At 39.1% G+C, this 16505-nt stretch overlaps 2 protein-coding genes and 1 pseudogene across 2 annotated transcripts; 1 reads left to right on the top strand and 2 right to left on the bottom strand.

Moving 5' to 3' along the window:
- Window positions 1–890: 890 nt before the first annotated feature.
- Window positions 891–4280, top strand: LOC121792110 (sulfoquinovosyl transferase SQD2-like). Its single transcript, XM_042189925.1, has 11 exons — window positions 891–1236; window positions 1571–1637; window positions 1846–1916; window positions 2060–2177; window positions 2304–2377; window positions 2624–2679; window positions 2753–2836; window positions 3030–3117; window positions 3194–3271; window positions 3365–3421; window positions 3530–4280. Exons 1-11 carry the CDS (start codon window positions 1121–1123, stop codon window positions 4023–4025), a joined length of 1305 nt encoding a protein of 434 aa, XP_042045859.1. The 5' UTR covers window positions 891–1120; the 3' UTR covers window positions 4026–4280.
- Window positions 4281–13505: 9225 nt separating this feature from the next.
- Window positions 13506–13706, bottom strand: LOC121793233 (annotated as a pseudogene).
- Window positions 13707–14024: 318 nt separating this feature from the next.
- LOC121792111 (uncharacterized acetyltransferase At3g50280-like) lies at window positions 14025–15770 on the bottom strand. The gene has a single exon (XM_042189926.1). The coding sequence runs from the start codon at window positions 15667–15669 to the stop codon at window positions 14182–14184; it is 1488 nt and encodes a 495-aa protein (XP_042045860.1). The 5' UTR covers window positions 15670–15770; the 3' UTR covers window positions 14025–14181.
- Between the last annotated feature and the right edge of the window lie 735 nt (window positions 15771–16505).

Genomic DNA, 16505 nt, shown 5'->3' on the forward strand with positions numbered 1-16505 from the left:
GCCTCCGATGTGCATCAAAGAAAAGTGAAATTGAAATGGAATATGAGCCTAATGGCGAGACAAAGGCGCGTAAAGGAGGACATGAGAGAATGGGGCATGATGAAGATCGTAGTGGTGCGATGCAAATGTGGCTAGTGACATTCAGTTTTTTTTTTTAATTTGGGGATTGAAAAAAATAATTATATAACATCGCATCAGAGTAGTCTATCTCGTATCACCATCAAATCATCGTCTCGCAGACACATGTCATATGAGTGCCAACTCTCTTTTTAAATTTCGGCCAAAAGAACTTGCTTTTAGTTTATACTCATACCAAACGCAATTTCATAGGATAAATAACTCATCTATTTTGGTATTACATGATAAAAAATGACTAAAATAATTATACTTTGTTTATCGTTATCTTTTCTACCAAAATGCCCTGTAAAATTAATCTTGGCTTAACCCACCTCATCCTAAAGTGATCTACTATATAGCAAAATTGCCCCATGGTATTAATAAAATACTCTTTTCGTCCTAAAAAAATAGGCCAGTTTATCATTTTGGGTCGTCCCAAAAATTAGACAAAGAGTAAATATGAAAAGTTTTTAAACTAATAACGTGGACATCACAATCCACCAACACTATTTCCACTGTCTTTTACCACTTTTTCTTATTTTTTTCAATTTTTCTCTAACTTTATCAATTGCATATTTAAATTCGTACCCCACACAAATTTGTCTAGTTTTTGAAGGACGAAGAGAGTATCATAATCGAGCACCTAATTTGGTTTATTCCAGTTACACAAGTTTGTGGCGAAGCATATGCTCTCGCAGCTCCCAAATTATTCCCATTCGCCCTTCCTCCAAAAGAATATCCAATTGGGAAAGTCCCCTTTCTACTTAATCTATCCCAATTTCCAACCCCACAAGCATCAATAAATTCCAATAACTCTCCACAAACCACAATGTTTTTTCTCTGCTTTCTTACAAGCACCAATAATTCTGCTTAGTTGTCGCATGTAGTAGTACTTAATTAAATGGTTGAAACCAAGGCATTTCTCTTTCTATAAAGGTGGAATCTTTGCGCTTGACAAGAGAGAGAAACTCTGCTTCTTTAAGCTGTATTAGCAATTAGCAATATGACTATTCGAGAATTCAAAGATGGGAAAGAGGAAAGATCTCCTCCTCTGTTTGAGGCCGAAGTGAATGCTAAGCCTCTGCGCATTGCTCTATTTGTTGAGCCCTCTCCCTTTGCGTGAGTCTTTTCTTTTCGCCTCTTTATTAGTTAAACGCTTCAATATCATCATGTTTTCTATGATTTCGATGTATTGTTCCACAAATTCAGCTCTAGTGTTCATTATTAAGTTCTTAATCTGTGATTAATTGATGATTAATGACTCCCAGATTCTTAACATCCCAAATTCAGTTAATTTAGTTAGTTAATTAGGTAACTTAAGCTCGAACTAAGCATTTAAATTCAATAATTAGATTGGTATTTACGACATTAACCATTTAAATTCAAAGATTTTTCTAGTAATTGTGTTAGCAGCAGATTTGTGTTGACTAGAGGCCTTTTGAACTGTTTGCAGTTATATCTCTGGATACAAAAATAGGTTCCAGAATTTCATTAAATATCTACGAGAAATGGGTGATGAGGTATGTATGCACTTCTTGCTTTTGGTTGTGTTTTCTTAATATAGAGAGAGTTTGGCATACTTCCTACCGATTTTCACGTGTTTCGAGAATGAAACAGAAGATCACAATGCGAAATTCATCGATTATAAGTTATATTAACTCACACTACGGACTTGATCATACTTCCAATAAAATTAAGGTTGTTCGGCTTGCATTTTTTAATGTTCAGGTCATGGTCGTGACAACTCACGAAGGAGTACCAGAGGAGTTTCACGGAGCTCACTTGATTGGCTCAAGAAGGTCAGTTCTCGAGTTCTTGTCTGATGAAGGCTGTTGATCTTGTATCTTGATCAAACCAATGTATAATCAATAATGTGTCTCCTCTGATTCAACTACGAACCAATTTATTTTCAATGTAATACTAACAGCTAATCTCGTTTCAGCTTCCCCTTTCCATGGTACCAGAACGTACCCCTGTCACTTGCACTCAGCCCAAGAATAATATCAGCAGTTTCCCAATTCAAGCCGGATATCATACATGCTTCGTCTCCTGGCATTATGGTGAAGCTTCACAATCCGATTCTCCTAATGCTTCTTACGTTGATAATAATGTTGTATTCACTTTGAAATAACTTCAGAAAATAACTGTGTCACTCCATTAATTATCGTTTCTTTTTCCTGGTGTAGGTATTTGGTGCTCTCACTATTGCAAAATTACTATCTGTTCCGTTAGTGATGTCGTATCATACCCATGTTCCAGTGTATATTTCAACTGTCTTTAGCTTTCATGTTATTTCATAACTTGATCTTGAAACTTCCTTTCGGTGTCTCGCTTAACAATCATGATCTTTTCCTCGTGCACCTAAAATAATGTGTTCGTGTCAACTGAAAATGTGTTCATGTTCACCGTGGATCTTTTCCTCGTGCACCCTTACAAAATGTTTTCCATGTTGATACTCTTCGATATTCGTTTCTCTTTCTGGCTAAATTCTTATTGTATCTTACAGGTATATACCCAGATACACATTTAGCTGGCTGGTGCAACCAATGTGGTTAGTTATAAGTAAGGTCCGCCTCTTTACGGATTGGAACCGAATTTTGTGGGAACTTACGTAAAATTTTGTAATGTTCTCCAGAATGTCTGCACAGAGCTGCTGATCTTACCCTGGTACCTTCTGCTGCCATTGCGAAGGATCTTGTGGAAGCTAAAGCAACGACAGGTGATATTAACATTATTGACCTAGTTCGATCATTCTCTAAACAGCAACAGACATGTTATCTGTGATTGGAAAATCTGAATTCTTTCAAGTCAAGTCATTTTCTAACATCGAATCGAAAGATATATGTTGCGTGTCTTTTCTTGTCGATGGGTCATTTCTGAATCTAAAACTTACATGTTCCTTTGCTGTGCAGCTAACATGATACGCATCTGGAATAAGGGTGTTGATTCTGAGAGCTTTCACCCACGGTTTCGCTCCCAAGAGATGAGATTAAGATTAAGGTAAGAAGAAACTTCTCCTGGGATAGTTATTTTGACTTGAGTCCAATTTTCACTCAAAACCCTCTTCTCAAATTAGCAACGGAGAACCCGACAGACCATTGATAGTTCATGTAGGGAGGCTTGGAGTTGAAAAGAGTTTGGATTTCCTCAAAAGGTACTTTTCCTGCCATTCTGATGTTAAGATTAACCTATCACAGTGATGCTACTTCTAGATGTTGACCGTGTCGGGATGGTATTACTGGTACAGGGTCATGGATGAGCTCCCAGAGGCTCGGATCGCGTTCATTGGTGATGGACCATACAGGTGAGGGTTGAACAGTTTCTTTGAATCCCGAAAAAAGTTTATTTCACATTTCAATTTGTTTCAATATTGCCGTCGCTGATATAGTTAGTCGTTGCTCAATGTTGATAGGAAGGATTTGGAGCAGATGTTCTCCGGGATGCCAGCAGTATTCACAGGTATGCTACAGGGCGAAGAGCTTTCACAAGCATATGCGAGTGGAGATGTGTTCGTGATGCCTTCAGAGTCGGAGACTCTTGGGCAAGTTGTTCTGGAGGCCATGTCATCCGGACTTCCCGTGGTTGGTGCTCGTGCAGGAGGCATCCCCGACATGATACCTGAAGATCAGCAGGGGAGGACAGGATATTTGTTCACCCCAGGAGATCTCGATGATTGCTTGAGCAAACTGAAACCCCTTTTGCACGACCAAGAACTACGTGAAACTATAGGCAAAGCAGCTCGTGTGGAGACAGAGAAGTACGATTGGAGGGCAGCCACTCGCAAGATACGCACCGAGAACTATAACGCAGCCATTTGGTTCTGGAGGAAGAAGAGAGACGAGTTCCTGCAACCATTCCAATGGTTGTTCCAACGTTTCCCCCAAACGCCTCGTGCCATTCAGATGTGATCGTTTGACGTTGATTGTTGGGAATTCGGACATCCAGACATGTTTTCTGAATTAGAAAACCGTGCAAGTTAGTTAACGATCTGCGGTTGTCGATTTCTGGTATTGCTGCCGTAATCCTAATAGTAAGTTGGATTATGGTGTGTTGTATTCTAGTTGATTGAAGCAAACAATTATTTAAGAATGTGTGTAGCTAGGTTTGGTTGGAAATATTGTTATGTGTATATGCTTTTGAATCAATATGAATGCAATTTAGTATGGACAGGTTGAGTTCTGGCTTTGTTATGTTTCAATCATGTATTTTACTTAGTTGTTAACCTTGGTGTGGTTCGTATTTTAAGGATTGGAAATACTCTCTCTTTATTTTTGTAAGTCATCAAATAAACACATAAGTTCATAGGGGTGTGATCCGTTCCTTGCTAACTTTTCTTATTTGTAAGTCATCAAATAAACACATAAGTTCATAAGGGTGTGATCCGTTGCTAACTTTTCTTAAATTGCTTACTCATCAACTTAATATATTAAAAATGTCAACACTATGATAATGAAATGTCAACATAAACTTTAAGTTGATATTTTAATACATTGTGTTGACATTAATATTTAAATGTCAACAAAAATATATGTTGACATTTTTAATACACTACGTTGATGAGTTAGCAAGTTAGCAATTTAAGAAAAATTAACATTATAACGCACCCCTAAGTTCATATTTCACTAAATATCATGGCAACGCATAGTTGATATTTTTGATTTTATTAATTACTAAATGTGTCCAAGAATGGTAAAATCACAAAAAGTTTGAGACCTTTAGTATTCCCTCCGTTTCACGATAGTTGAGTCATTTTATTTTCTGTACTCGTTTTGGAAAAATGCTAATAAATAATTAAAATAGATAGAGTAAAATAAGTGACATAATAAGATAGATAAGAGTCTTATGACTCTTATCTACATTATTCTCTTTCTTACTTTACTTTTTCTCCAATTTAACTATTTATTACTCCATCCGTTCCATAGTAATTGAGGCGTTTCTTTTCAGCACGGAGATTAAGAAAATTGTGTTAGGTGAGTTAAAGGGAGAATAAAGTGGAAAATGAAAAATGTTGAGAGATGAAGAGATAATAAAGTAAGAGAGAGTAAAGTAGGTGTACAGAAATGTGTTGACTTTTACTGAAAAAGGAAATGACTCTATTACTATAGAACGTACCAAAAAGGCAAATGAAGCTATTACTATGGAACGGATGGAGTATCATTTTTCTAAAACGAGTGCAGAAAATGAAATGACTCAACTATCGCGGAACGAAAGTAATTAATTATCGTGAAAGCCCGAGCTCCAGCGACCCGGAACCCCCTCCGCCCCGGAACCTCTCCGTCACTTTGTGAAACGAACGAGAATTCATCTTTACAAATTGTGGGCTGAGTTGGTTTATTAATTGTCTTTTGGGCCACTAATATTATTACCTGGCCCATTTTTGCCTTTAACTTGGAAGCTCAGATTTCACCCCCATTCTCGCCTTCTAAATGATAACAGAATACTGATCGACCAATGGTTTTTTTTTAAAAAAATATTTTGTATGAAAATGGAAGTACGTTTATTGTTTTGTTCGTCAACTCCATTTAATAGTGGTAAATGTCTTGGTTATGCAAGTAATTTTTTCAGTATTGTGTCCCCGTGATTGTTAACACATGTGAAACATCTTGTAAAAGGAGCAACAAACTACGACAATTTGAGCATGAAAAGATTGCCGAAGGTTTAGAAAATGGAGAAATTAAAAGGGGAAGAAGTTTAAATCAAGAGATGAGTTTCATGTGATCGGGTAAAACTCGATGTAGATCACACTTCATTACTTTGCTTCGTCTAAAGAGCATGTGTCGTCGATAATTAAAGTACTTGAACGTATGTATGAAGATTGCTCTAATCTGGATAGGTATATCAAAAACATTGATTACGTGAATTGAGAGATATGACTTGGTTTTTATTTTATACTTGATGATAGAGTTGCTTGGGTCAACAAATGATATGTCGACAATTTTACAGCTTAGAGACTAAAATATCATTGAAGCTATGTCTTTGATTGATACAACCAAAATGAATTTGTGAGATTTGAGGGATTATGTGTGGAATCAATTATTAGGATAAGTTGAAGAGTTTTGTGTGGTTAATTCTGTTGATGTCACCAATGTGGATAATACCATCAAGTCCTATGTGCGTATGAAGCTAGACAAACACGTTACCATCATCATCATCATTACAAGGTGGAGATTAACTGTCACGTAAGATTTACATTTTATTTCTCGGAATCACGATTAATTATTTGTTGACTTTTAAAATTTTATGTAATAATAAATGTCAGATTCTTGATTTACTTATTCAAGAGATGGAGAATCTTTTCACAAAAGCAAATAAAAAATTGCTTACTTAATTGTCTTAGTCCAAAAATCTCATTTGTTAGCTTCAATATTGACAAGTTGGTTCATCTCATAGAACTATATCCGGATAACCTCTCGTTGACTGAATGTAGGTCTTCTCTACCAACTTAAAATTGACTATATCACTTATAATATACTTCTTTCGTCTCATAATAGATGTCACGCTTTCCTTTTTAGTTTATCCAACAAAAGATGTCACATTTCCCTTTTAAAAAAAAGTTATCTCTCACATTAATATAAATATACTTTTTTCTCTCTCCACCTAACACACAAAACAACATCTCTTAAAATCTCGTACCATTCTCCAACTATTCCATCTATTATGGGACAAAGGGAGTATGTTTTAAGTAGATAGAGAGGGTGATACTTTCAGTGCATGAGATGTTAACTTCTCAGGATAAAGTTCTATGATACGAATCAATTTGTTGATATTGAAGCTAGCAAAAGTGTTTCTTTGTACTAACGCAATTCATGCAAGTGTAAATTATGGTTTCGCTACTGAAAAGCGAATGTCCATCTCTTGAATAGGTTAATAAAGATTCTAACAATTATGAGAAAATGTGACTAGAATTTTAATAATCACCATTAAGAAATAAAATGTAAATCTTACTTGAAAATAAACCTCCAACTTATAATGATGGTAAGTACTAACGCATTTGTCACGCTTCATACACACACGAGACTTGATGGTATCATCCATACCGATGGCGTCAATGGAATTAATCATTGAAAATTCTTCAACTTGTCCTAAGAACTTGTTCAACCCACTCTCCCTCTATTCTTGCAAAGTAAATTTTTTTATCAATCAAGGATATAGCTTGAACGATATTTTAATCCCTAACTTATAAAAATTTTGACAAATAATTTGTTGACCGAAACAACTCTATCATCAAGTGTAAAATAAAATCAAAGTGTCTTTTAAACCAAGGGTTATTTAATGTCCACCCAAGTTCGACCCTAGAAGCTAACAAGTACTCCCTCCGTCCACCATTTAAAAAACCATTTTGTCATTTTGGTTTGTCCACGATTTATAGAACTATTTACTTTATTCCACTATTAGTATGTGTGAGTGGATGGAACTCATGAATAGGTGAAGTTTGGAGGACTCATTTGCAATTATGAGAAGTATTTTGAAAAGTAGTTAAAACAGTTATGAAACTAATTCTTGAAGTTGAAGAGCTTATCACCGTGGATATAAGAAGGGGATTAGCCGCTGCTTCATTATCAGATTCTCAATTCTTCATCAGTTACAACAAGAAAACAGAGAGCACTTTCTTTGTGAGGCATCTTCAATTCTAGGGTTTCATCGGTTGTGATTACCATGAATTCTTGTGTGCATAGGAGAGGTGTTTGAGTGCTTGTAATCTCTCGAGTGTTTGTGTTGTAGCTACTGATTTGTTTCTGTGAATAAAGTCTCCGATCACATTTTTCTTCGTGGACGTAGGTGGTAACACCGAACCACGTAAATCCTTGTCTTGTTCGTTTCTTAGCTCGTTTGCAACTCGATTTGTCGATCAAGCTTCTAACAAATTGACGCCGTCTGTGGGAACGAGGATCTTGGGTGATTGATCGACGCGATGGCTTCTGCAAAGTTCGAGATTGAAAAGTTCACTGATAAGAATGATTTTGGATTATGGCGTCTCAAGGTGAAGGTCATAATGATGCAGCAAGGTCTGTGGGAGATCTTGAAGGATGGGAAGGAGCTGCCGCTTGATAAAGCGGATGAAAAGGAGGACGCGAAGGCGCAAGATCTCCAAAATAAGGCGTACAGCACGCTGATCCTCAGCCTCAATGATCGAGTGTTGAGGGAAGTCTCAAAGGAGGAGACTGCAGCTGCGGTGTGGAAGAAGCTTGAGTCACTTTACATGACTAAGTCTCTAGCAAACAGACTTCATCTGAAACAAAGATTGTTCACCTTCAAGATATCAGAGGGAAAGAGCATCTTGGAGCAACTTAAGGAATTTGGTAAATGCGTAGATGATCTTGAAAACATAGATGAACAGATCAAGGATGAAGATAAGGCGCTTATGCTACTGAATTCTTTGCCGAAGTGTTATGAGCTATTTAAGGATGCTATTCTTCTTGGCAGAGATTCCAAGATCACCTATGAGGAAGTATATTCTGCCCTCAAGCTTAAGGAGTTCCAGAAGTCAGCATTTAAGCCACTGGATCAGGCTGCAGAGAGCCTGAATATCAAAGGTTCATTCTCCAAGAAGCAGTTCAAGAAGAAAGGGAATGGAACCAAGTCCAAGCAATATCAGTCTAAAGAGGCTGATGTGAAGGAGAGTCGAAGCTGTCACTGGTGCATAAAACCGGGGCACATCAAGAAAGACTGCTATGGCTGGAAAAGAAAGCAAGCTGCTGAGGCTGAGAAGAGTGCCAACACCGCCGATATTACTGAAGAGGTGGAAGAGGCAGAAGCCCTCAACATCACTGAGAAACACATCATGACTTCTTGGGTGATGGATTCCGGATGTAGCTTTCATATGACTTCCAAGAAGGCTTGGCTCACTGATATGGAGGAATCCAGTGGATCTGTGCTGCTTGGAAACGACCACATCTGCAAGGTGGAGGGGATGGGAAAGATCAGATTCATCATGCATGATGGATCAGTGAGAACTCTCTCTGAAGTGAGGTACATCCCTTCCATTAAAAGAAATTTGATCTCTCTTGGTATGTTAGAAAGAAAGGGAATGAGTTTCTCTTCCTCGGGTGGTTACATGAGGGTTATAAAGAATGACAAGGTTGTAATGAGAGCAAAGAGAACTAACAACCTATACTATCTTGAAGCCAAGGTTGTGGTCAATGAGCTTAACTTGGCTGAGAAGTTGAGCCTGAAGTCTTGGCACCTCAGATTGGGCCATCTAAGTGAATCTGGTCTAAAGGAGTTGGGCAAGAAAGGAATCATCAAGCTCAATGCAGATGAAAGATTATCAGCTGTGAGGAATGCATTTTGGGAAAGAGCAAGAAGCAAGCCTTCAAGTCAGCAAAGCACAATTCTGGATCACCAATGGACTATGCTCACAGTGATATCTGAGGGCCTTCTTCAGTCCAAAGTATAGGTGGAGGCAGGTACTTTCTTTCTATAATCGATGATTATTCTAGGAATTTATGGATTTTCATTATGAGGGAGAAGTCAGAGGCCTTCAAGAAATTCCAAGAATGGTATGCAGAGGTTGAACTAGAGAAAGGCAGCTGCTTAAAGTGTCTCAGAACAGACAACGGATTGGAGTTCCTATCATCTTAATTTGATCAGTTTTGCAAGGAGAAAGGGATCAAGAGGCATAGGACTGTTCCAAACAACCCACAACAGAATGGAGTTGCTGAGAGGGCTAATAGGACAGTGTTGGAGAGAGTAAGGTGCATGCTATTCTCATCTGGAATGGCCAAGAGTTTCTGGGCAAAGGCTGCAACCACAGCTGCAGTGCTTATCAACAAATCTCCATCATCAGCTCTTGATTATAGCACACCCGATGAAAAGTGGTATGGATCTGCAGGAGATTACTCAAAGTTGAGGACCTTTGGTTGTAGAGCTTATGCTCATGTCAGACAGAGCAAGCTGGAACCTAGAGCTGTCAAATGTGTGATGTTAGGTTACCAAAGGGGGTGAAGGGATATAGGCTCTGGTCCACAGAGCCTGGGGGCTCAAAGGCTGTTGTGAGCAGAGATGTAGTGTTCAGAGGGGAGGAGATGCCTTTTCTAAAGAAGAGCAAGGATACTACTCAGTTTGAGGTGGAGCTTCCAGAGAATGGAGATGAAGCTGTTGATGCTGGGCATGAGGAAAGTTCAGCTGGAGTTGACAGTAGCCCACTGGATCAGAATGAAGCTCAGACAACAAGAACCAACCCTCCACTCAGAGCCAAATCAAAAAGGCAGATTAAGCTTCCATCCAGATTTAATGACTATGACATGATGTATTATGCATTGTGTGTGGCAGAAGAAATAGAGTATCATGAGCCCTCAACCTAAAAAGAGGCAATGAGAAGGCATGAGAAGGATAAGTGGATGAAAGCAATGCAAGAAGAGATCGGTTCACTATACAAGAACAGAACTTGGGTATTGGTGCTGAGGCCACTGCATCAGAAAGCTGTTGGTTCCAAGTGGATTTTCAAGAAAAAGATAGAAGCCTTCCAGAATAATAAAGTCAGATTTAAAGCAAGATTGGTGGCAAAGAGCTATACACAAAGGGAGGGAATTGATTATAATGAGGTGTTCTCACCCGTGGTAAAGCATAGCTCCATAAGAATCCTCTTGGCCATCATTGTAGAAAAATATTGGGAGCTTCATCAATTGGATGTCAAGACCGCTTTTCTGTATGGAACTCTGGAAGAAACCATATATATGGAGCAGCCCGAGGGTTTTGTGAAGCCAGGAGATGAAGGGAAAGTGTGTATGCTCAAAAGATCACTATATGGGTTGAAACAAAGCTCAAGACAGTGGTACTTGAGATTTGGAGAGTATATGCAGAAGATAGGATTTGAAAGGTCTTTATATGATAGCTGCGTTTTTATTAAGAAGCAGGGTGGAGTTGCTGCAGCTTATCTACTCCTATACGTGGATGATATGCTAGTGGCAGCAGCCACAGAAGCTGAAGTGAAGTCAGTGAAGAAGCAGCTGGAAGTTGAGTTTGAAATGAAAGATTTGGGGCAGGCTAAGCGCATACTTGGCATGGATATAGTGAGAGCAAGGAGTAAGAAGAAGATCTGGCTCACTCAATCAGATTATATCAAGAAGGTTTTAGCCAAATTTCAGATGGACTCTTCAAAGGTTGTGAGTGTTCCACTGGCCCAATAATTCAAACTGAGCAGAGAGCAATGCCCAAGGACTGAATCAGAAAGGAAGGAGATGGATAAGATACCTTACTCAAGTATAGTGGGAAGCATAATGTACACTACGGTGTGTACTCGGCCAGACCTCAACCATGCAGTGAGTGTGGCTAGCAGATTCATGTCAGATCCTGGGATTGAGCATTGTCATGCTTTAAAATGGATTCTGAGGTACTTGAGATGCACAACTGATTATGGGATTAAGTTTGGGACTGGGAAAGGAGATCAAAAGGAGGCTTTGATAGGCTTCTGCGATTCAGATTATGCAGTAAGTGTTGACACAAGAAAGTCCCAATCCGGCTATGTTTTCTGTCTTTATGGAAGTGTGGTGAGCTGGAAATCAAGTTTACAATCTGTAGTTGCATTATCTACTACGGAGGCTGAGTATATTGCTATGGCAGAGGCGGTCAAGGAGAGCTTTTGGCTCAAGGGAATTCTAGCAGATTTTGGTGTTGAACAAGATTCTGTGGAGATAAGATGTGACAGTTGCAGCGCTATCTGCTTGTCCAAAGACCAAACCTTTCATGAGAGAAGTAAACATGTGGATGTAAGATTACATTTCATCCGGGATGAAGTGAGTAAAGGCTCAGTGAAGATTGCCAAGGTTTCCACAGAGGAGAACGCGGCAGACATGCTCACCAAGGCATTGCCGAGCTCTAAGCTGAAGTATTGCTAGGAGCTGATCAACCTGGTTCAATGCTGATGAGATAAATGAGAGAAGTGGTCAGAAGCTATTCATGGGATCCAAGGTGGAGATTTGTGAGTGGATGGAACTCATGAATAGGTGAACTTTTTACACTCACAGTCTAATATAAACCTAATACTTTAAATGAGTCTCACATTCCACTCACTTTCTCCCTTTACTTTTCTTCACATAGTCAAACAATTTCTTAAAACCCGTGCCGAGTTAAAATGACTCTTTAAATGGTGGACGGAGGAAGTAACACTTTTTCACACTAAAAAAAATCTCTCATACCCTCAATTTTTCACTCTAAATTTTTGCGCCAAGAATGGCCGTGACGATCAATGAGAACAATAATATGTCAATTGAAATCACACTGAAAGATGATTCAGGGACTCGAAAAATGAGTTGCATCTCCAAAACATGAAGGCGAAGAAGCAAAAGAATGAGTTCCCGCACGACGTGCGTCTACCACAGTCATTTCCAATAAAATATAATTTTAGTATTTAAATTACATGATTTTCGGCATTCAACAAAACGTAATTTTAAGAGTTTATTTAATTTAAAATTTTAATTAAATTGGACTAGATACTCCACCCGTCAAAATGAAGATAACATTTTTCTTAGGCGGCACGAGATTTTATACAGTACAAATAATAAAGTAGAGATAAAAATATTTTTATTTTTTATAATAAGTCATCTTGATTGGAACAAAACGAAAAAGAAAATGAGAGAGTATATAACAACAAAAATGGAACTGGTGAATAATTAATTAAAGAAATGATGGGTTTTATTAATGGCGAAATAGTCATTTTATATCTTGTCTAAAATATAAATATGTTTATCAGTTACTACTAATGATCTTATCTGTAAAACATGTATAGACAGTATTTTATTTTATTTTATTTTATTTTATTTTATTTTATTTTATTTTATTTTATTTTATTTTATTTTATTTTATTTTATTTTATTTTATTTTATTTTATTTTATTGTGGTCAACTCTATGAAACAGCCCTGGGGCAGAAGAAACTTCCCATTACGTGACAGTAGAGTTGAATACAATGGATACCGCACCATATGGCCTATCCCTCCCTACCATTCTCCTTTGACGTCTAACTGCCATTTCTTATCTTGTCCACTTTCTGTTTTTGTTGCTTTCCTTATTTTGTCCTTGTCTACCTTCGCTTTCTAACTATTAATCATTTTCTTCAATGTCGTTTTATAACCAAACACTACATGTGTCTCCACCTTTCCACTAAATATCATCCACGCTGCCTCAATTCTTGTTTTCATAAAAATTAGTATTTTTTTATGGATAAGAACATGAATATGAATTCAGAGGATAAATAACTTTACGCGGGTGATTGATTTGGTGCATGAAACTAATAGTAAAATTGATCGGATATGGTGTATACTGTCTGGATTATTTCGATTGCTTTAAAATTTGTTTGAATGAATTGATTTAGTAATAGAATAACTTAATAATTACGATTAAAATGTAAAAAAGTTAAAAATAAGTTTTTTTTTCTTATAGTTGCCATTTTTTTCTGTCGACCATCTTGATTGGACCAAAGTCGAGCCAAGAACGATCATCTACATTCATCACGAGCCAGAAACCTGACCCGAGGCGCTGGTAACCACGCTCTAGCCACGGTTAATCCACCATAAGTGATTTCTAGTTCCCTTTAAAATCAAGGATACAAAGGTACAAGCCTATAGAACAGATCTTGTTCAAGTAAGATTGCAAGTTCCAATCTTGTTCAAGTAAGATTGTAGGTTCCAAATAAACCATTCCAATCCAATCTTGTTCAAGTAAGATTGTAAGTTCCATATAAATCATTCGGATTTTGTTCAAGTAAGATTGTAAGTTCCAAATAAACCATTCTTGGAATGAACCAAAATACCTTAATTATGCACTAATTACTACCCATCTTATATGAGCCTAAAGATACCAATCAAATACTTTAATTTAATTAGATTATTTGATCGATATATGTTTTGTAGTAAGCTTTATTTTTATAGTTATTTAATATGGTAGGAAAGAAATAAATATACGATAAAGATGAAAGTAACATGGATATGATATTAAATCATTTGCACATGATATTCCAACAGGAGCATATCGTAGTGGTGCGTGAGTGCTCCACATTCCGTTTGACCACAAAATGGCTCCTCTCATTCGCCATCCACCATACACCTTTACTGGTGCATTGCACCAACTCAAGACACATACTGCATAATCTCCAAATCATTCTCCAGAGCCGCCATAGTTTCCGGCGCAAGCACCACCTCCAGATCAACGCTCCCGTCCCCCTCCCACCCCGGGAAGGCCGAGATCTTCCCGTCGAACTTGTTCGCCCTCCCGCTCCTCACCGCCAGCGGCCTCCCCCACCCGAAATCGTTCTCGTACATCGGGAACCTCGGCGAGCTCCCCATCGTGATCATCGCCCCGTCGAAATTCCCCAGCGGGAACAGCCTCGGGTTCCTCTCCCAATCCCTCACCCCGCGGCGCACCGTAGCGTTATCGTGCGCCACCACATTCCGATGCAGCAGATCCGCGCTCCACCTCAGATCGTTCCCCAGCAGCTCCCCCGCCGTCGCCTCCGTCGGAATGCTCTGGATCGCATTCCCGAAGTAGAGCGGCTCCAGCCGCGGCTCCAGCCGGTGCCGGCAGTTCACCGCCATCCGAAACGTCGTCGTTTTCCCCGCCTCTAAGTTCCTGCCACGTGTCACGGATCGCCAGAGCTGCGCGCTCATCGATTGGAAGGACGAGATCAGATCTGTCCTCCTGTCCTTTTCTAATTGAATTCCATTTTCTAATTGAATTCCATTTCTTTCTTTACCGCTAACGCCGTTAGCCCTGGCCTTCAGTTTCGCGATCGCCTCTCTGCTGAAATGGAAGATCCTCTCGCGGAGGGGCTCGTCACCGGAGAACGTCGCCGACGGGCCTCCCTCCGGCAGATCCAGCACCGCCGGCGAATCGAAGACGGTGTCGCGGCGGAAATTCGGAGACCGGGAGATCTTTTTCACCCCCTTGGCGACCTCCGCGAAGGTATTGAAGAAATTCCAGAACGAGGTCCCATCCACGACGGCGTGATTGACGGTGCATCCGACGAAGAAGGCGTCCGCGAGCTCGGTGACCTGCACCGCCATCAGGGGCTTAGTATGGCCGGCGTAGCTGAGGGTGCTGTCGTATTGGAAGAAGCGGTGGAAGGCCGGGGGGATGTCTTGGTCGGGCGGCGGGAGGAGGGCCCCGGTGGAGAGGTGCGGAGCTTTGGCGTGGAAGAAGTCGACGCCGGCGTCGTTGCAGAGGATGTGGACGTGGCCGGAGGGGTCGGTGTGGAGGCGGCCGGCGAGGGCGGGGAAGTGGGAGAGGGTTTTGGAGAGGGATAGTTTGAGGAGGGAGAGGAGGTCGGCGGAGGAGAGAGGCGGAGGGGGGAGGAGGACGCCCTTTTGGATGTATTGGCATGAGAGCATTGGGAGGTCGGAGACGGAGAGTTTGAGGGATTTGACGGTGGATTTGATCTCGGGGTGTATCTTGCATTTTGAAACTATGACTAGTGAAGAAGTAGGCATGTTTTTTTTATGTATGAAGAGAAATGAATGAGAATCGAAGAGTGTATGTGTGTGTGTCTGTGTGTGAGTGGAAGAGGGATGGGGTAATGTATATATAACAACATAAGTCGAAGAGGGTATATAAGGGTTCATGCACTTTGACTTTGGTAGTTACAAGATAGCCGTTAGTCATTGGTTGTTATATGTACAATATGCGTGTTGGAGAATTAATTATTATCTCAATATGGATGCGTCATTAATCTAACGGATTAATTTTATGTCAAAATTAATCCACCGAGTAAATTTATTTTTTATTCATTATATATAAAATGTGAAAAAGTTGGTGAAAAATGATAGTGGCCATGTGTGGGTATTATTTATTATTTTTGTCCGTTTCATAAAAATATGTGCACTTTTTATTTTTGTCTGTATCATAAAAATATGGGCATTTCCACTTCCACTTATGAAAAGTTGCCCCCAACTCATTACCATATATATTATTTTATTTACAACTTATAACACTATAACCCACCATTACAATTCATTAAACACAAATAAGAATGTAGATTTCACTATCCACTGACACTACTTTAACTACCCTTCTTCTCCTTTCTCTTACTTTACCAATTATGCATTAATTCCTGAGCCATTTTAAATGCTCATATTTTTATGCGGTGGATAGAGTAATAAAATGTGAATGGAATGTGGGTCTTTTACAATTTATATAATATTTTAACTGAGATTCATAATGTGGGATAAACTAAAATGGGAAATAGGATCTGCTAAAGTGGAACAGAGGGAATACTATAAAAAAACATGGTAAGGGTAAACCTGACCAATTGATAGTTGTATTCTTCATATCATTGGAACGAACTCATTATATGCAAAATTCATGGAATATGATAAATGTCATTTCCATCTTTGAAAAATTGAATACACATTTAAATATTACTCACTCGGTAAAGAAAAAATAGTCTCAATGTTTGTAA

Source organism: Salvia splendens, chromosome 2 (genome assembly GCF_004379255.2).
Source record: "Salvia splendens isolate huo1 chromosome 2, SspV2, whole genome shotgun sequence".
NCBI classification, from domain to species: Eukaryota; Viridiplantae; Streptophyta; class Magnoliopsida; order Lamiales; family Lamiaceae; genus Salvia; species Salvia splendens.

Bases quoted from the DNA above. Each gene is read 5' to 3' on its own strand.
- LOC121792111 (XM_042189926.1), bottom strand. From the start codon at position 15,669: ATGAACCCTTATATACCCTCTTCGACTTATGTTGTTATATATACATTA.
- LOC121792110 (XM_042189925.1), top strand. From the start codon at position 1,121: ATGACTATTCGAGAATTCAAAGATGGGAAAGAGGAAAGATCTCCTCCT. The intron at 2,378-2,623 runs GTATATTTCAAC...TGTATCTTACAG, and splicing joins TATCATACCCATGTTCCAGT to GTATATACCCAGATACACAT. The intron at 2,837-3,029 runs GTGATATTAACA...TTTGCTGTGCAG, and splicing joins GGAAGCTAAAGCAACGACAG to CTAACATGATACGCATCTGG.